This window comes from Macaca thibetana, chromosome 19 (genome assembly GCF_024542745.1).
Source record: "Macaca thibetana thibetana isolate TM-01 chromosome 19, ASM2454274v1, whole genome shotgun sequence".
NCBI lineage: Eukaryota > Metazoa > Chordata > Mammalia > Primates > Cercopithecidae > Macaca > Macaca thibetana.
In genome coordinates, this window is record NC_065596.1 from 15,477,141 (window position 1) to 15,498,148 (window position 21,008).

Consider the following 21,008-nt stretch of genomic DNA (forward strand, 5'->3'; position numbering starts at 1 on the left):
CTAAGAAAAAAAAAAAGCAGTTTCTTCCTTTTTTAATTTCTAATTTTTATATTTGTATTATTTACTTATTTATTTTATTGAGACAGCATCTCACTGTGATCGTCCATGCTGGATTGCAGTGGTGTGATTTTAGCTGACTGCAGGCTCCACCTCTGAGTCTCAGGTGATCCTCCCGCCCGAGCCTCCTGAATAGGTGGGAGCACAGGCGTGCACCACCATGCCCCGCTAATGTTTTGTGTTTTTAGTAGAGACTAGGTTTCACCATGTTGCCCAGGCTGCTCTCAAACTCCTGGACCCAAGCAATCCTCCTACCTTGGCCTCCCAAAGTGCTAGGATTATAGGCGTGAGCCACCACGCCCGACAAATTGCTTCCTTTTTTCTTGCTTTAATTAGAATCCTAAGACCCCATTCCTATGTTACCTGTATAGACAGAGGTGCCACATTTCTGGCATCTCAACATCTTTCTCCAAGTCCTCACACTCAAGGAGAGGTTTCTAACTCTCATCTGCATGAACTCCTGAAAGGGTAAACTGGTCCCTGAGGGCACCGACCCTCCTTCCCTGCCTTTTTCTCACCCAGGGAAGCTCAGGTAGATGGGGTGAGAGCAAGAACAGCTGGGAGTTAGAACGGATTAGGAGCAGGTCTCACAGAAAGTGGATGACGAGTCTGTGACCTTGAATGAAACGGGGGGAAGTGGAGTGAATTTGTGGGGATTCGGGGAATTGGACATTAGGTAACTGCCCGAAATCTGACTGTGTCCCTCTGTCTTACAGCTCCACCAGCACGCAATCAAATGCCCCAAAACGCCAGAAAATGGAGGAGCTGGGTCCTCAGCCAGGTGAGGCATCTTGTCTTTTTCATCCTGAGTCCCCTGCTAGGAAGCCAGTGTCCCATCACATCATGAGACGAGCAGCTGTGCTGTCCAGAGTGTCTGGAGCTTCCTCCTGCAGCCCCGTGGGCAGGTGTCCTGTACCTGGCTTCTTCTGCATTTGGTCTTTCTCATGGTGGCACCTTTAACCCTCGAGGGCATCCTGCATGACAAGGGCTTTCACCTGCACACTCTGCTCTCTCCACAGGTGCAGAACCAGCTCGAGCGCAGCCAGGTCCCCACCACCCTGCACAGCTGCCCCTGGAGCTGCCCCAGGTAAGATGACACCACCTAGGTGGGCGTGGGGGAGACAGGTCTGCCTGAGCCTCAGGCCCTAGGGGACTTCCAGGAAATGACTGTCCCAAGGGGTGTCAATACAAGTGCAAATTCTGGGTGTCCCTGCAGAGTTTAATTTATGCTTGGGGAAGTTGCTGGCAGCTCCCTGCCTTGGTCTGTCCCTGTTGGAGCCTCCCTGACAGGACAATGACTGACCCATGGCTTTTCTCCCCCAGGACCCACAGCTTCCCCAGACCAAGGTGATCATCGTGGTCTTGGAACCAGGAATGGTCCTGTACCTGCGCCTGGGAGAGGAGGTCCTGGTGCTGGATCCACAGGGAGCCCTGCGACTCAGCCTCCTGAATGTGCTCCTCCTGGTGGTCCCTGAGCAAGTCTTGATGTCCTTGAAGGATCTCTTGTTCCCTGCCCATGCCCGCTGGCTCCTGCTCACGAGTACAGAGACTGTCTGGGAGATTGATATTGGAAATGGATCTGTGAGAGCCCGGAGAGCACAGAATGTGTGCGTGGCGCCTTCAGTACAAGAGGGTGAGGCTCCCCAAGGCTTCCTGCCCCTGATGGGACCCCCATCAAACCTCGTGCATGGAATCAGCCCTTCTTCCTGGCGCATCCTCTACATCAAACCTTACTACAGAGCGGCTGTCCCCCAGGGCTCATCCCAGATGCCCAAGCCTGATTCCTGGAGACAGGCTCTGCCTGAAGAATTCAAGTTGGATCTCCATGTCCTGGAGCCCCTGCCCAGCTCTGCCCTCAGACCTCTACCTCCCTCACCCAGTCCAGAGCCCAGAATTTGCCACAAGGTTCTATGGAGGCCAATGTGCAAGGCCCGAAGACGTCTCTTCTAAGGCCGATGGGCCATGAACCCTCAGGCGCCAGACGGAAATCAGAGATGCTCTGTTCAGAATTGAGCACACCTGCTTTTTCAGGGTGTCTCCCTGCACAGACGTCCCTGCACCTCCGAGGAGAGAGGTGCTGTGCATGCTGGACAGGTGGAGAAATGCTCCGTCCTCCACCTGAACCTTTGCTCTGCCTCAGATGCTCTTGATTTCTATAGAAGAGCAACCTTGAGACTGGGGCAGAAAATATTTGCAAATCTCATATACATGCAAGGACTGCTCATACTCAGAATACACAAAGAGCTGTCAAAACTCCAAGAGAACAAACAAATGATTCTGTTCAAAACCCAGCAAAAGACTTGAACAGACATTTCCTCAAAGGGGATGTAAAGAACCACTTCAAAAAGTGTTCAACATCCCTCCCCTGGGGAAATAGACATCAAATACACCTTGAAATACAACCAGGAAGCTCTTAGAAAAGCCACCCTGACAATGACTGACCATCCCAAGGGTTGCAGAGCTTGTGGAGAAGCTGGAACACTCTGACAGTGCTGGTTGGAATCCAAATGGGACAACCTCCAGGAGAGTTTCATTGATTCATAATCAATACAATAGGCACTTAGCATTGGCACCATCTTTCCCATCCTGAGATAGTTGTTCTAAAGAAATTAGAACTCATGTTGACAAGGCTGAGGTCAGAGGCTTCTAGCATCTGTCCTCACCATCGCCAATAGATGGATGGGACTTTAACCTCATTCAACTATGAACAGAAACAGAAACTGTGACCCATTCTTTCAATGGGATGCAATTCAGCAATAAATGGGATGGGATTTTTGTTTGTAAATTCAGTTCTAAGAATAAGTAGTGAATAAGTTGTTGGAACACTTGAAGGTATGTTTGGACTCTTAGGCTATGTGAGACTTATCCTGAGATTGTAAGTCTCATGAAATTGACATGTACGTCAAGCATGTGTGATCAAAATTCAGTTTCCAATTGAGGTTTGCTGTAAAACACATACTAGATTTTGCAACTGAGAATGAAGCATTGTAGCATGTATCTTATTCATCATTGTGATGTAGATTGTATTGGTGTTGATTATATCTGTATTTCTTGGGTGAAATAAACATGTTAAAATGAGTTTCATCTATTTGTGTTTATTTTCTTTAATGTGTTTGCTCAAAAATCTCCATTTCTGGGTCTTGCCTGGTGGCTTATGCCTATAATCCCAGCACTTTGGGAGGCCGAGGTGGGTGGATCATGAGGTCAGGAGATCGAGACCATCCTGGCTAACACAGTGAAACCCTGTCTGTACTGAAAAAAAAAAAAAAAAAATTCGCTGGCCGTGGTGGCAGGCGCCTGTAGTCCCAGCTACTCGGGAGGCAGGAGAATGGTGTAAACCCAGGAGGCAGAGCTTGCAGTGAGCTGAGGCTTGCACTCCAGCCTGGGTGACATTGCGAGACTCCATCTCAAAAAAAGAAAAAGAAAAGAAATCTCCATTTCCTCCTGGCAGTATTGGTCACACCTGTAATCCCAGCATTTTAGGAGGCTTGAGGCCAGTGGATCACTTGAGCCCAGGAGTTGGAAACCAGCCTGGGCAGCATGAGGAAACGCCATCTCTAGAAAAAAATGCAAAAATTAGGCAGACGTGGGATCTCCCCACTCGAGAGGCTGAGGTGGGAGGATGGCTTGAGTCCAGGAGGCAGAGGTTGCCATGATCTGAGATCGTGCTATTGCACTCCAGCCTGAGTGACAGAGTGAGACCCGGTCTAAAAATAATAATAATAATAAAATAAAGTAAAGTAAAATAAAATTCCATTTCTACAGCAAATTGTTTTATTTCTATTGGGTACAAGGCACAGATGGTACAGCTCACACTAAGTGGATAGAGATGAGCTTTCTCAAGGCAAAAGAGTATCCCCCACTCCACAGATGACAGCACACACACACACACACACACACAGACTCACACAATAACAAAACACATTTACGAATCCATTTATACCCCCACAACAGGTCATCTTCAAATTTCCCTCAGTGTTTCTCAAATGCATGAGTTAGAACTTCTAAAGAGTCTTTTGTGAATAGACCCCCAGGGGTGGTCTGTCTGGACAATTATGGAGGAATCACAATTAGAAACTCTCTCACAACATCTTGCATATTTACCTTCACTTCCTTTTATTTATTTTTTTTTTTTTTGAGACAGACTTTCCCTCTGTCATCCAGGTTAGAGTGCAATGGCACCATCTCAGCTCACTGCAACTTCTGCCTCCTGGGTTCAAGCAATTATCCTGTCTCAGCCTCCCAAGTAGCTGGGACTACAGGTGTACACCACCGTGCTCGGCTAATTTTTGTATTTTTAGTAGAGTTGGGGTCTCACCACATTGGTCAGGCTGGTCTTGAACTCCTGACATCAGGTGATCCACCCGCCTCGGCCTCCCAAAGTGCTGGGATTACAGGCATGAGCCACTGTGCTTGGCCTACTTCCATTTTTTAGGAGTTCAGACAAATTATGGGTAACAATCCCCAAAAGAGTCACTATAAAAGTCAATTCATTTTTTTACTATGGAAACATTTATAAGACATAAAAAAAAATCATTTCAGCCAATGGATAAAAGGCTATAGCAGAAAGTGAGAATCGCTCTTATGCCATGTCTACTGGAAGGGGTGGAGGGTGGGGCAGGGCTCACCTCGCCCACCAGGAAGCACCAAGACTAGTCCATCAAATGGTCAACAAACAGCATTCTTTTTTTTTTTTTTTTTTTTTTTTTTTTTGAGATGGAGTTTAGCTTTTGTTGCCCAGGCTGGAGTGCAATAGCATGATCTCGGCTCACCACAACCTCTGCCTCCCAGGTTCAAGTGATTCTCCTGCTTCTGCCCTCTGAGTAGCCAGGATTAAAGGCATGTGCCACTACGACCGGCTGATTTGTGTTTTTAGTAGAGTCAGGGTTTCTCCATGTTGGTCAGGCTGGTCTCGAACTCCTGACTTCAGGTGATTGGCCCGCCTCGGCCTCCCAAAGCGCTGGGGTTACAGGCGTGAGCCACCACCCCCGACCTGAACAGTATTCTTTACTGCTGTATTTATTAATTCACGAACATGCATATTCTAACATTACAAACTAGGCCATCCAACACAACTATGCATTAAGACATAGTTAAGGAAAGAATGTACTAAAAGTGATTGGGAACATTAACATTGCTTTCCACACATTTTTTTTTTTTTTTTTTTTTAAGAACAGACATTTGTTTATCACAGTTCTGGAGGCTGGAAGTCCAAGACGAGGGTGCCAGCATGATCCCGGTCTGATGAGGACCCTCTTCCAGGTTGGAGACTGGCATATCCTCCCTGTCTCCTCACATGGAAGGTGCTGGCGAGCTCTCTTCTGTCACTTTCAGAAGGCCACTAATCCCATCTGCAAGGGTTCCACCTCTGTAACCTCATCATCTCCCAAGGGCCCCACCTCCTAATACCTTCACATTGGAGGTTTGAGGGTTAGAATTTAAGCCTAAAGGAAAAAACATTTTATTTTTGAGACAGAGTCTTGATCTGTTGCCCAGGCTGAAGTTCAGTGGCACAATCTCAGCTCACTGCAGCCTTGAAATCCCGGGCTCAAACCATCCTTCCACCTCAGTCTCCCAAATAGCTGGGACTACAGGCACTTACCACCACACTTGGCTGATTTTTTAAATTTTTTGTAGAGATAGGGGTCTCGCTATGTTGTCCTGACTGGTCTCAAACTGGGCTCAAGTGAGCCTCCTGCCTCTGCCTCCCAATGCACTGGGATTACAGGCATGAGCCACCACTCCCAGCCCAGGATATTAATACAGTAAATATTAACTCCTATCTCAGATTGTATATCTAATAATGATTACTGGCAGTAAAAATGCTCACAAGTTATAAAGGTAACGATGATGGAATCACCACGATCTCGGTGATGCAGCATCTAAAACTCATGCCTTCTTCAATTCGGATCACAGAGACGACCCGCACATGAAACTCTTACACATTTTCTTTCATGATTTGGCCTAGGAGTGATACATCTAGTCTCCTTGATTTTAGTATGGCTACTTTTAAAATCAAGGAGATGAGGCCAACACGGTCTTCTGTGTGGCCAGAATGAGATGAGAACTGTATAAATGTCTGAGGCAGTTATTCAATTATTCTTCTATTCACCAATTTTTTTATTTATTTATTTATTTTACACACAGTCTCACCCTGGCACCCAGGCTGCAGTGCAGTGGTGCGATCTTGACTCTCTACAACCTCGGCAACCCAGGCTCAAGCGATTCGTGTGCCTCAGCCACCCAAGTAGCTGGGATTACAGGCGTGCTCCACCACACTCAGCTAATGTTTGTATATTTAGTAGAGACTCAGTTTCGCCAAGTTGCCCAGGCTGGTTTTGAACACTTGAGCTCAGGAGATCTTCCTGCCTGTGCCTCCCAAAGTGCTGGGATTACAGGTGTGAGCCATGGCGCCAGGCCTCTTTTTTAAATTCTTTTTTTAGAAACAGTGTCTCACTATGTGGCCCTTACTGCTCTCCATAGTGGTTGAACTAACTTACATTCCCACCAATACTGTACAAGCGTTCCATTTTCTCCACATCCTCGCCAGCAGGTATTATTGCCTGTCTTTTGGATGTAAGCTGTTTTAACTGGGGTAAGATGATATCTCATCATAGTTTTGATTTGCATTTCTCTGATGATCAATGAAGTTGAGCACCTTTTCATATGCCCGTTTGCCATTTGTATGTCTTGTTTTGAAAAATATCTATTCAGAGGCTGGGCACAGTGGCTCGTGTCTGTAATCCCAGCACTTTGGGAGGCCGAGGTGGGTGGATCACCTGAGGTCAGGAGTTTGAGATCAGCCTGGCCAACATGGCGAAATCAGGTCTCTACTAAAAGTACAAAAATTAGTCGGGCATGGTGGTGGGTGCCTGTAATCCTATCCACTTGGGAGGCTGAGGCAGGAGAATTACTTTAACCTGGGAGGCGAAGTTTGCAGTGAGCTGAGATCGTGCCATTGCATTCCAGCCTGGGTGACAGAGTGAGACTCCATCTCAAAAAAAAAAAAAAAAAAAAAAAAAAAAAAAAAAAAAAAAAAGGTCTATTCAGATCTTTTGCCCACTTAAAAAATAAGATTATTAGATTTTGTCCTATTGGGCCAAGCACAGTGTTGTAAACCTGTAATCCTAGCACTTTGCGGGGCTGAGGTGGGCAGATCACCTGAGGTCAGGAGTCTAAGACCAGCCTGGCCAACATGGCGAAACTCTGTCTCTACTAAAAATACACAAATAGCCGGGCATGGTGGCAGGTGCTTGTAGTTCCAGCTACTCGAGAGGCTAAGGCAGGAGAATCAATTGAACCTGGGAGGTGGCGGTTGGGGTGAGCCGAGATTTTGCCACTGCACTCCAGCCTGGGCAACAGATTCAGTCTCAGAAAAAAGAAAAAAAAAAGATTGTGTCCTAATGAGTTGTTTGAGCTCCTTCTGTATTTTGAATTAATTTCTATATTTTACTTATCACCTGATAGACACTGTAAATGTGCATATTTTGATCAAATATCTAAGTTGCCCATGATTTAGTTTCTGTTTTCTTCTTGCTTCCTCAGAGTTTTGTTAGTTTTATAATGTTTAAATATTAGCTTGATGATATATTAATATTTCTAATATATTTAGGAGTTTTCCTAAACGCAAAAGTTAGTTGAGCAAAATTCTTTTACACATGTGTGATCTATTGTCCACAAGCCTCTTATTAAATCATCATTGTTGAGCTGTTTTGAAATTCTATCCTTATCACACACTAGGTTTTCGGGAGAGAAATGATTCTAAAAACAAATGTTCCTCCATCAATTTACTGCTTTGTGTTATTGCTTTTGCTCTAAGTTTTATTTTTCTAATATCAAATAATGTTTTGTATTGAGGTGGAATTGACATAATAAAAAATTAATTATTTTAAAGTGAACAAATCAGCGGCATCTGGTACATTCATGAAGTGATGCCCCAGCTGTCACCTCTCTCTAGTTCCAAGCCATTTTTGCCACCCAAAATCAGACTCTTGCCCATTAAGTAATCAACCCCAAATCCCCTCTGCACCCACCTCTAAGATCATACAGCCATCAATCTGCTTTCTTTCTTTTTTTAGACAGAGTCTGACTCTGTCACCCAGGCTGCAGTGCAATGGCGTGATCTCGGCTCCCTGCAACCTCCGCCTCCCAGTTAAAGTGATTCTCTTGAGATTTCCGAGTAGCTGGGAGTACAGGCATGCACCACCATGCCCGGCTAATTTTTGTATTTTTTTATTTGTAGGAGAGACAAGGTTTCTCCATGTTGGCCAGGCTGGTCTCGAACCCCTGACCTCAGGTGATCCACCCACCTCGGTCTCCTGGCATTACAGGCATGAGCCACCACAACCAGCCATCATCAATCTGCTTTCTCTTTCTATGGATTTAACTATTCCAGATACTTTATATAAATGAATTTATACCACATGCTATCTACTGTGTCAGGCTTCTTTCATTTAGTATAATATTTTCAAGGTTCATCTACATGGTAGCAGATATCTTTTTTGCTTTTCTTTTCTTTACTTTTTGTTTGTTTGTTTCGAGACAGGGTCTCACTCTGTCACCCAGGCTGGAATGCAGTGGTGCGATCTTGGCTCACTGCAAACTCTGCTTCCCTGGCTCAAGTGATTCTCCTGCCTTAGCCTCCCAAGCAGCTAGGACTACAGGTGCATGCCACCAGAGCCTGGAATTTTTTTTTTTTTTTTTTTTTTTTTTTTTTACTTTCTGTAGAGTTGGAGTTTCACTATGTTGAGCAGGCTGGTTTCAAGCTCCTGGCCTCAAGTAATCCTCTTGCTTTGGCCTCCCAAAATACTAGGATTACAGGAGCAAGCCACCACAGCCAGTCCTTCATTCCTTTTTATGACCAAGTAATATTCCATGATATTGATATATTGCATTCTGTTTATGCATTTGTCCATTAGTGGATGCTTGGGTTTTGGGTTTTTTCCACCTTTGGCTGTAGAGGTAGGTTGCTGTGAGAATGCATGAGCAAGAATTCAAGCACACTTCTTTTGGGTATACACCAAGGAGCGGAATGGTTGGGTTGTGTGGTGATTCTATGTTTGTAAGTTTTTTTATTTTGAGACAGGGTCTCACTCTGTCACCCAGGCTGGAGTGCAGTGGTACCATCTTGGCTCACTACAACCTCTGCCTCCTGGGCTCAAGCAATTCTCCTGCCTCAGCCTCCTGAGTAGCTGGGATTACAGGTGCCCACTACCACACCCAGCTAACTTTTGTATTTTTAGCAGAGATGCGATTTCGCCATGTTGGCCAGGCTGGTCTCGAACTCTTGACCTCAAGGGATCTACCCACCTTGGCCTCCCGAAGTGCTAGGACTATAGTCACGAGCCACCACACCACCACAGGTAGATGGGGTGAGAACAAGAACAGCTGGGAGTTAAGACAGATTGGGAGCCGGTCTCACAGGAAGTGGATAATGAGTCTGTGACCTTGAATGAAAGGTGAGGAAGTGGAGTGAATTTGTGGAGATTCAGGGTGAGGATTTGTGGTGGCTCACACCTGTAATCCCAGTACTCTGGGAGGCCCAGGCAGGCGGATCACATGAGGTCAGGAGTTCGAGACCAGCCTGGCCAACATGATGAAATCCCATCTCTACTAAAAATACACAAATTAGCCAGGGGTAGTGGCAGGCACCTGTAATCCCAGCTACTCAGGAGGCTGAGGTAGGAGAATTGCTTGAACCTGGAAGGTGGAGGTTTCGGTGAGCCAAGATCGAGCCATTGCACTCCAGCCTGGACAACAGAGTGAGACTGTCTCAAAAAAAAAAAAAAAAAAAAAAAAAAAAAGATTTTGTCCTAATGAGTTGTTGGAGCTCCTTGTATGTTTTTAATTAATTTGTGTATTTTACTTATCACCTGATAGACACTATAAATACACATATTTTAATAAAATATCAAGTTGCTCCTGATTTATTTTCTGTTTTCTTCTCAGGACCAGCTTTGGGGCTGACACTTCTTCAGAGTTTTGTTAGCTTTATAATGTTTAAATATTAGCTTTATAATATATTAATATTTCTGGCCAGGCGCAGTGGCTCACACCTGTAATCCCAACACTTTGGGAGGCCAAGGAGGGCAGATTACTTGAAGACAGGAGTTTGAGGTCGGCCTGGCCAACATGGTGAAACCCCCTCCCTACTAAAAATACAAAACTTAGTTAGGCATGGTGGTGCACGCTTGTAATCCCAGCTACTTGAGAGGTTGAGGCGGGAAGATTGCTTGAACCCAGGAGGTGGAGTTTGCAGTGAGCCGAGATTGTACCACTGCACTCCAGCCTAGATGACAGAATGAGACTCCATCTCAAAAAAAAATAAATGGGGGGCACATTGTTACAGAAATAATATACTTTTTGGGTACGGTGGCTCACATCTGTAATCCCAGCACTTTGGGAGGCCGAGATGGGAGGATTGCTTGAGTCCAGGAATTCAAGACCAGCCTGGGCAACACAGTGAGACCCCATCTCTACAAAAAATGAACAAAATTATCTGGGTGTGGTGGCACATGCCTGTAGTCAAGGATTCAAGTGATTCTCCTGCCTCAGCCTCCCTAATAGCTGGGACCACAGGCATGCGCCACCATGCCAGGCTAATTTTTGTATTTTTTGGTAGAGACAGGTTTCACCATGTTGACCAGGCTGGTCTCGAACTCCTGACCTCAGGTGATCTCCTGCCTCGGCCTCCCAGAGTGCTGGGATTACAGGTGTGAGCCACTATGCTCGGCCCCACTTATGAGGTTTTGACTGGCTGAAATCTGCTGGAACCAATATAGCCAACTGGAGTTGATGCAGAAAGAGCTTGCTGACATCACACCACGAATTTCCCCTGCATGTTTCACTCCCTGTAAATATGCACATGCGGCCTATGAAGATACCTGCGCATGCCCCAGGACTTCCCAGACCTCCCCTTTCCTTCCACCAATCACCTGCTAATCCCAGAACCCACCCCCATCCAAACCTTTTCTTTCTTTCCTTTCTTTCCTTTCTTTCTTTCTTGAGATGGAGTGTCGCTCTTGTTGCCCAGGCTGGAGTGCAATGGCGTGATCTCCGCTCACCACAACCTCCGCCTCACGGGTTCAAGCGATTCTCCTGCTTCAGCCTCCCGAGTAGCTGGTGCTACAGGCAAGCGCCACCACATCTGGCTAATTTTTGTATTTTTAGTAGAGACGGGGTTTCTCCATGTTGGTCAGGCTGGTCTCAAACTCCTGACTTCAGGCGATCCACCCGCCTCCGCTTCCCAAAGTGCTGGGATTACAGGTGTAAGCCACAGCGCCCGGCCTCAAAACTTTTCTAGTAAAATTACTGCCTTAAAGCCAGCCAAGAAACAGATTTGAGCTGGATTCCTAGCTCCCAGTGGGCCGATCTGCAACAAAAAGCTTGTCTTTTCTCAAAAACCAGGTGCCATCGCATTAGCTTCTAGCGCATCCGGCAGAAATGTGTCAGAGGGCCCTGCTCTGATACGCTCATCTCCTCCTCCAAATTTGGCTCTTCGGAGAAGAGATGACAGCCTTGGGGCAGGCAGGGCTGGGCAAGGACCCATCCTCTTGGCTACATTGTGATGTCTTAAGAAGGCTGAGGGTGCACCGTGACGTCATAGATTGTGGGCTCGCCCCCTCCTCCTCTCTGCCTGCCCTCGCTACTGGCCGGGCCTCAACCTCTTCTCCCCACAACCCCAACCCCAGAGGAAAAGCCCCCTCACCTGGGGTCCTGCAACCATGGATGCACGTCCACCCAAGCCCTCAGAATCCCAGTCCTCCCTGGAAGCCCCCAGGCCCGGCCCAAACGCCAGTCCCAACGTAGTGAACATGCACCTGCAGCGGGACTCCTCCAGCATGGTGGCCGACAGGCTGCCACCAAAGACAGGCGCGGTGGTTATTGACATGGGCACAGGCACCTGTAAGGTAGGTTTTGCTGGGCAGGCCAGCCCCACCTACACCGTGGCCACCATCCTGGGCTGCCAGCCTAAGAACCCCGCCACCTCGTGGCAGTCGGGGCTACAGACGTTCATCGGCGAGGCAGCCCGCGTGCGCCCGGAGCTGACGCTGGTGCAACCCCTGCGCAGCGGTATCGTAGTGGACTGGGATGCCGCCGAGCTCATCTGGCGCCACCTGCTGGAGCACGACCTCCGAGTGGCCACCCACGACCACCCGCTGCTGTTCTCCGACCCACCCTTCAGCCCGGCCACCAACCGTGAGAAGCTAGTGGAGGTGGCCTTCGAGTCGCTGCGCTCCCCAGCCATGTATGTGGCATCGCAGTCGGTGCTGTCTGTCTACGCCCACGGGCGTGTCAGCGGGCTGGTGGTGGACACGGGACACGGGGTCACCTACACGGTGCCCGTCTTCCAGGGCTACAACCTGCCCCACGCCACGGAGCGTCTGGACCTGGCGGGCAACCACCTGACCGCCTTCCTGGCGGAGATGCTGCTCCAGGCCGGCCTGCCCCTGGGACAGCAGGACCTGGACCTGGTGGAGAACATTAAGCACCACTATTGCTATGTGGCCTCTGACTTTCAGAAGGAGCAGGCCCGGCCAGAGCAGGAGTACAAGCGGACCCTGAAGCTGCCCGACGGGCGCATGGTCACCCTGGGCAAGGAGCTGTTCCAGTGTCCGGAGCTGCTGTTCAACCCCCCAGAGGTCCCGGGGCTGTCCCCCGTCGGCCTCTCCACCATGGCCAAGCAGAGTCTCCGCAAGGTGTCCCTGGAGATGCGCAGGAACTTGACCCAGAACGTGCTTCTCTGCGGGGGGTCGTCGCTCTTCGCCGGCTTCGAGGGTCGCTTCCAGGCAGAGCTGCTGCGCGCTCTACCTCCCGAGACCCACGTGGTGGTGGCTGCCCAGCCCACCAGGAATTTCTCCGTGTGGATCGGAGGCTCCATCCTGGCCTCCCTGCGCGCCTTCCAGTCCTGCTGGGTCCTGCGGGAGCAGTACGAGGAACAGGGTCCCTATATTGTGTACCGCAAATGCTACTGACCAGGGTGGAGCTGGGGAGGGTGTGGGGGCAGTAAAGCCTCTGCTACAGCCGGCTCTGTCCTGTCGTTCCTCCAGGGCTTGCCCCATCCACTTCTGGACACCCCGCCCCGCAGGCTGATCTAACTCGTCTGCTATGATGTGTGCCCTGAGACACCCCAATCCTGACCCCCTAAACCCACCTTCCCCATGAACAACTCCCAACAGACCACTAAATTCCAATCCTGTCAACCCATCCTCCTGTGATCTGTGCCCCTCCCCAGGCACCCTTGGGTTGGGACACTCCCACCCCAGACCACCTCTGACAAATGCCCTTCCCATTTACACACTCCCAGAGATGGGGAGCTCACTACCTCAAGGCTATTGTTAGAAATATCACCTCCTCCTATGAGTCATAGGTAAGCCTCCACCTGGCACCTGCCCCCAAACCCAAACATGAAGAATATGAAAGGCTCTGACCACCCACTCCATGCCCACACACACCCCTAGGGTCTGCCACATACCCAAGCCACGTACCCAATTCCTTCCATTTCTAGTTTAAGTGATTCATGCCTTGATTCCACACACATTCATTAATTACCCACTAAGTGGTCAAGACATGCTCAAATTCTGACTCCGTAATCTCACCCCATTATATATTGCTTTTGATATAGCACCCCAAAATACCCCTGGGCTCCAAACCCTCCAAACCCTTAATATGCTCCTCAGGGACCCCACCCACCCACTGTCTACCCCAGAATGCTCCAACCTCCTCCCGGAATCTTCCCATGAGTGCTCCAACCCCTAGGTGCACCCCCATAATCTGCCCCTTATTTCTAATCCCCTCAAACACAGCCCTAAATTCCACTTGTCAAGATTCCACTTGTCAAGATACCCCTGGTTCTCAGCATCCCAAATCCACCTCTTCATTGGTTTCCCCTAGGATGCCCCCTACAAGTGCTAACACCCCAAATCGATCACAGAGATCTGGATTCTGACTTTCAAGGGTCTTTCCTACAATGGTCCCACCAGGGAATGCCCCTGGCATCCATCATTCCTGCTGAACTCTCCCCTCCCCGTCAGGATTTTTCCCCCAGACCTCCCTTGGCCCCACCGACCAGGTGCTCCCATCACCCATCCCCCATCCATCCTCCCAAAACACATCATTCGGAGATCCGCCCCCAAAACCCCAAGGTGGACCCCTGTTGCTCTAAGACCACTTACTTGCACTGCGTCTCCGCCCGAAATACTCTCAAATGTTCTCTCTCACAGGACACTTCCTGATCCCCTTCCTTAGCCCCCAACTCCTCCTAGGAAAGAGCCAGCCTCCCAAATGTCATGCTCTGGTCCCCAAGAGCATCCTATAACGACCCCACTAGACCCTAGGCCCTCCTCTGTGTTCCGACACCTCCCAACTCCCTCTTACACAGACTCCCCCAAAGATACCCTCCCAGGCACCCCATGGTGGACACCCCACCCTGGAACTCTCACAGGCTCTCCGGAACTCACTCCCCGAGACCATTCCCTGGACCCCATACTATCAAGCAAGACTTGGACATCAGTGGGTAGTGACACTCCTAAGGGTCTCCCAATCCACTGCAACCCTGGGGCAGATACTCCAGGCAAGGAGCTTCACCTGGACACTGGCTCTCTCACTTGCCCCAGCAGGTTCCCAGGGCCCGTGTGTCCCAGGCTATGCATCTCCATCTCCCTCCATTCCATTAAAAGTCCATCTCTCAGCCTGTTCCTCTGAGTCCCCATGAGCTTTCCCTGGGACATGCACTGGGGATGCTCAAGGAGGCCTCTCCCACCCCACCCTGTCCCTGCCAGGGTCGGGAGGGGGAATCCAGCCTCTCAGGATGGGGAGGCTGGACTTTCTCCCTACAGAGCGTCCTGGGTCCCCTCTGGAGGTAGGACCCTCTGTCTCCATGCTCCCTAGCCCAGCCCGAGGGACATCCGGACCTCCAGCCAGCAGTCTGGACACATCCCCCAGTTTATCAACATAGTAGACAGGAGCTGCTGGAGGTCATCCAAGTCTGTGTCAAGTCCACTTTTTGCTCAGCCCAAGAAATCATTCATTCACTCATTCATTCATTCTTTCAGCCAGTCACTATTTAGGGAGCACCATCACAGGCTCTGTAGGCTCCTGCTGTGTCTTTCTGTGCATTGCTAACTTTTCGGGAGTTTTGTGCTCACTTGCTATGTTGGTTGGTTGGTTGGTTGGTTTTTGAGACAGGGTCTCACTCTGTCACCCCAGCTGGAGTGCAGCGGCAGGATCATGACTCACCGCAGCCTCAGCCTCCCCCAGCTCAGGTGATCCTCCCACCTCAGTCTCCTGAACAGCTGGGACTACAGGTGCATGCCACCACATCTGGCTACTTTTTTGTAGTTTTAGTAGAGATGGGATTTCGCCATGTTGCTCAGGCTGCTCTCCAACTCCTGGGCTTAGGCGATCCACCCACCTCTGCCTCCCAAAGTGCTGGAATTCCAGGCATGAGCCACCACACCTGACCTCACTTGATGTGTTTCTTTCTCCCTGAACCAGTGTGTGTGTCTCTGTCTCTACCTCTCTCTCTCTCCCCTCTGTCTCTTTCTCTCCCTCTCCGTCTGACTCACCTGTAAGAACCATGCCTATGCATGGAATTTTCCAGAGTGGAAATGCATTTATTTGTGGAGCAGTGAGGTGACCTCACCTACCCTCCAAGTCTGCCGTGAGACACTCCCCACCCACCCTGTCCCACTGGGTCCTGGAGACGAGGCTGCGGCTCCAGGCTCACCCTGGGTTAGTGTGAGATCCTCAGCTTGGGGGTGAGGGGCCCCCACTGACAGGTCAAGATCCCCAGGTCACAAATATTCCGGGTTGGACCCCCTCTGACTCAACCGGGCTCTCCCCAAGGCAGGCTCAACCTATGGAATGAACAGAACCCCCTACCAGGAGGTCATGGGGTGTTGAGGAGACATTTCTTCTCCTCCACACCAGGGGGCAGCACCTCCAAGCCCAAAGGCATGAAATTCAGAACCATGATGCCTGGAGCAAGACAGACACCCAGACCCCAAGTAAGACCCACTTCAAGCTCCAGCCACAAGGCACAGAAGGTATGTGAGACAGGATGAGTCTCAGATGCCACAGGAAGTGAGGGAGATGCAGAAACCCTGTCACCCCTGGACTCCTGGGAAACCCAGTGAATCCTCATTTAGATCAGACCAAGGTTCCCTGTTCCCTCAGCTCCAGACCTTCCCTGGGGCAGAAATTTCCTCTACAACCCTCCGGACAAGTGTCCTTCCCATTTACACACTCCCATAATTGGGGAGCTCACTACCTCAAAGCTGTTGTTAGAAATCTCACTTCCTCCTGTGACTCATAGGTAAGCCTCCACCTGCCACCTGCCCCCAACCCTGAGCACCAAGAACTCAAGACCCTGACCACCACCCCCTCCAGGCCCACACACACCCTCAGGGTCTGCCACCATGCTTGGCTAATCGTTTTGATTTTTAGTAGACATGAGATCTGGCTATGTTGCCCAGGCTGGTCTTGAACTCCCGAGCTCAAATGATTCTCTCGCCTCAGCCTCCCAATTCCCCAATTTTCTCTTGCCTCAGCCTCCCAGGTCCCCAATTTCTTCAATTCTGATTCAAGTCATTCATACATTGATCCCACAAACATTCATTGATCACTCCTATGCGCCCAAAGCTAAGGAAACCACAGCAAACAAGAAATGGGGCCAGGTATGGTGGCTCACTCCTGTAATGCCAGCACTTTGAAAGGCTGAGGCAAGAGGATTGCTTGAGCTCAGGAGTTCAAGACCAGACTGGGCAGCATAGCCAGATCTCATCTCTACTAAAACTCAAAAAGATTTGCCAAGCATGGTGGCACCTTAGTCCCAGCCACTTGGCAAAGGTGGGAGGATCACTTGCACTCAGGAGTTCAAGACTAGCCTGGGAAACACAGCCAGACCTCATCTCTACTAACAATCCAAAACACTAGGCAAGGCGCAGTGACTCACGCCTATAATCCCAGCACTGTGGGAGGCCGAGGCAGGTGGATCACCTGAGGTCAGGAGTTCGAAACCAGCCAAGCCAACATGGTGAAGCCCCGTCTCTACTAAAAATACAAGAATTAGCTGGGCGTAGTGATGGCTGCCTGTAATCCCAGCTACTCAGGAGGCTGAGGCACGAGAATCGCTTAAACCCGGGAAGTGGAGGTTGCAATGAGCTGAGATCACGTCACTGCAACTCCAGTCTGGGTGACAGAGCGAGACTCCGTCTCAAAAAAAAAAAAAAAAAAAAAAAGAAAAGAAAAAAATTAGCCAAGCGTGGCAGCACCTTAGTCCCAGCTACTTGGCAGAGGTAGGAGGATCCCTTGAGCCCAGGAGTTTGAGGCTGCAGTGAGCCATGATCGTGCCACTGCACTGCAGCTTGAGCAACAGAGCAAGACCTTGTCTCAAAATAAAAGAAAAAGAAATGATGTCTCTGCCCACCGGATCCTCCTTGAAGGGTTTAACCTGAGAAGGTAGATTCGTCACTTCACTTGTATAGACACGTTTCTTCCATCACGAACTTCCAGCTGGTTCATATCTGTTTTGCACACCGATCCATAAGTCCTTTCCTTGTCAATGGCCCCAGAACCATCCACCTCTCTCTATCCTTCTGATCCCAGCCCAAGGATCAGCTAAATGACTGAGGGTGCCTTCCCCTTGGTGTCCCGGTCACTTTCCCGGAAGACCCTTGCATGCATAGGGCTTTTGCAAAACATAGCTCAGAACATGTTATTTCCTGCTCAAAATATCGTAGTGGCTTTTCTCCCTTTCTTCCTTCCTTCCTTCTTTCCCTCATTCCTTTCTTCCTTTTCTTTTCTTTTTTTCCGAAACAGGGTCTCATTCTGTTACCCAGGCTAGAGTGCAGTGGCACAGTCGTAGCTGACTGTAACCTTGAACTCCTGGGCTTAAGTACCCCTCCCACCTCAGCCTCTGGAGTAGCTGGGGCTACAGGTGTGCACTACCACAAGCAGCTATTTATTTTATTTTATTTTATTTTATTTTGTAGAGATGGAGTCCCACTATGTTGCCCAGGCTCTTGTCAAACTCCTGGGCTCGAGCAATCCTCCTGCTTCGGCCTCCCAGAGTGCTGGGATTACAGGCATGATCTACCATGCTCAGCCAGCCTGTGCCTTTTCATTTCGTGCAAATAAACCAAGGTCTTCCTATGGCCCTGAACTCTCTGCTGATCTCTCTAAACCTCTCCTTGGCATCCCTCCTGATCCCCTTCACCCCCAGCCACACTGGCTGCCTTTCTCTTCCGGTTACGGGATGCACCATGTCCCACCAAAATTCTTATGTTGAAAGCCCAGTCCCCAGTACCTGAGAATGGGACTGTATTTGGAGATTAGAACTTTAAAGTAATAATTAAGTTAAAATGAAATCTTTAGGGTGCAGCCTCATCCAATATGACTGATTGGACATCAGAAGAGATGGGGCCAGGCACGATGGCTCGTGCCTGTAATCCCAGCACTGTGAGAGGCTGAGACGGGTGGATCACTTGAAGTCAGGAGTTCAAGACCAGCCTGGCCAACAAGGTGAAACCCCGTCTCTATTAAAAATACAGAAAAAAAATTAGTCGGGTGTGGTGGTGCGTGCCTGTAATCCCAGCTACTCAGGAGGCTGAGACAGGAGAGTCACTTGAACCCAGGAGGCGGAGGTTGCAGTGAGCTGAGATTGTGCCACTGCACTCCAGCGTGGGTGACAGAATGAGACTCCATCTCGAAAGTAAGAAAGAATGAACAAAAGAGAGAGAGAGAGAGAGAAAGGAAGGAAGGAAGGAAGAAAGAAAGAAAGAAAGAAAGAAAGAAAGAAAGAAAGAAAGAAAGAAAGAAAGAAAGAAAGAAAGAAAGAAAGAAAGAAAGAAAGAAGGAAGGAAGAAGGGAAGGAAGGAAGAGAGGGAGGGAGGGAGGGAGGGAATGGAAGGAAGGAAGAGAGGGAGGAAGGAGAGAGAGAAAGAAAGGAAAGAAGGAAGGAAGGAAGGAAAGAAGGAAGGAAGGAAGGAGAGAGAAAGAAAAAGAAAGAAAGGGAAAGGAAGAAAAAGAAAGAAAGGAGGGAAGAAAGAAAGGAGGGAAGGAAGAAAGAAAGAAAGAAAGAAAAAGAAAGAAAGAAAGAAAGAAAGAAAGAAAGAAAGAAAGAAAGAAAGAAAGAGAAGAAAAGAAAGAAAGAAAGAAAAGAGGGAGGGAGGGAAGGAAGGAAAGAAGGGAGGGAGGGAGGAAGGAGAGAGAAAAAGAAAGGAAAGAAGAAAGGAAGGAAAGGAAGGAAGGAAGGAAAGAAGGAAGGAAGGAGAGATTGGGACACAGACACACACAGAGGGACAAACATGTGAAGACACCGGGAGAAGACAGTCATCTACGAGGAGAGAGGCCTCAGAAGGAATCAACCCAGTTGATACCTTGAACTTGGACTTCCAGCCTCCAGAACTGTGAGACAATACAGTTCTATGTTGTTTAAGTCACCCAGTCTGGGATACTTTACAGCCTGAGCAAATGAACACAAACTTTGATACCAAGAGTTGTTCTAAAGTTAGTTAAAAAAAAACAGCTATAACCACGTGACCAGTTACAGAAATGAGGACTGTAGCTGTCAACAATATTTCTTCCTTAATTTGCTATGATTATGTTTACATGTATATAAAATATCTTTGTCTTATCCCTTCTCTTATCATGTAACATAAGGTTTATTAGGCCAGGTATGGTGGCTCGTGCCTGTAATCCCAGTACTTTGGGAGGCTGAGGTGGGAGGATCACTTGAGCCAGGAGTTCAAGACCAGTTTAGGCAACATAGTGAGATCCTATCTCTACCAAAATAAAAATACTAGCCAGATGTGGTGGTGGGCACCTGTAGTCCCAGCTACTCAGGAGGCTGAGGTGGGAAGATTTCTTGAGCCCAGGAGTTGGAGGCTACAGGGAGCTATAATCATACCATTGCACTCCAGCTTGGGTGACAGAGAAAGACCCTGGAAAGAAAGAATAGAAAAGAAAAGAAAAGAAGCAAATAAAAAGGGAATCTCAGATCCTACTCAAGACCCACTGAGTCATTTTAACAAAATCCACAGGGGATTCCTCTCCTCAGCACATTAAAGTTTGAAAAGCGGCCAGGCGTGGTGGCTCACACCTGTAATCCCAGCACTTTGGGAGCCCAAGGTGGGCGGATCGCTTGAGGTCAGGAGTTCAAATCCAGCCCGGCCAACATGGCAAAACCCCATCTCTATTAAAAAGACAAAAATTAGCTGGGCATGGTGGCCGGTGCCTATAGTCCCAGCTACCCAGGAGGCTGAGGCAAGAGAATCGCTTGAACCTGGGAGGCGGAGGTTGCCACTGCATTCCAGCCTGGGTGACAGAGTGGGACTCTGTTTTAAAAAATAAATAAATAAGGTTCGAAAAGCACTGAAAAAAAATTAAAATAAAAAATAAATTAATCTCAATCTCTCTCTCTCCATCTTATCAAAGGTAGCCCCACAAATCTCAGCTGCCACAAAAGAAATGATTACAACAGTTGACGTCATTCAAAATAACCCCCAAAAATCTGCAAGGTCAAAATCACCCCCATCCAAGTCAAAAGACAAATGACCATTTAAAAATAATAAATAGGTCAGGGGCGGTGGCTCATGTCTGTAATCCCAGCACTTTGGGAGGCTGAGGTGGGTGGATCACGATGTCAGGAGTTCGAGACCAGCCTGGCCAACATGGTGAAACCTTGTGTCTACTAAAAATACAAAAATTAGCCAGGCGTGGTGGTGGGTGCCTGTAATCCCAGCTACTCAGGAGGCTGAGGCAGGGGAATCGCTTGGACCTGGGAGGCGGAGGTTGCAGTGAGCTGAGATCAAGCCATTGCACTCCAGCCTGGGCAACAGAGCAAGACTCTGTCTCAAAAATAATAATAATAATAATAATAGTTTGTAGGCCGGGCGCGGTGGCTCAAGCCTGTAATCCCAGCACTTTGGGAGGCCGAGGCGGGCGGATCA

General features: G+C 48.8%; 1 protein-coding gene and 1 long non-coding RNA gene across 2 annotated transcripts in view; one reads left to right on the forward strand and one right to left on the reverse strand.

The window, feature by feature from the left end:
• LOC126942911 (uncharacterized) overlaps window positions 1-21,008 on the reverse strand; it is a 600,821-nt gene that overhangs the window by 265,362 nt on the left and 314,451 nt on the right. The window lies entirely within an intron of this gene.
• On the forward strand, window positions 11,657-13,081 carry ACTL9 (actin like 9). The gene has a single exon (XM_050770557.1). It carries the CDS (start codon window positions 11,781-11,783, stop codon window positions 13,029-13,031), a length of 1,251 nt encoding a protein of 416 aa, XP_050626514.1. The 5' UTR covers window positions 11,657-11,780; the 3' UTR covers window positions 13,032-13,081.

Coding starts and splice junctions, on each gene's coding strand:
- ACTL9 (XM_050770557.1), top strand. CDS start 11,781: ATGGATGCACGTCCACCCAAGCCCTCAGAATCCCAGTCCTCCCTGGAA.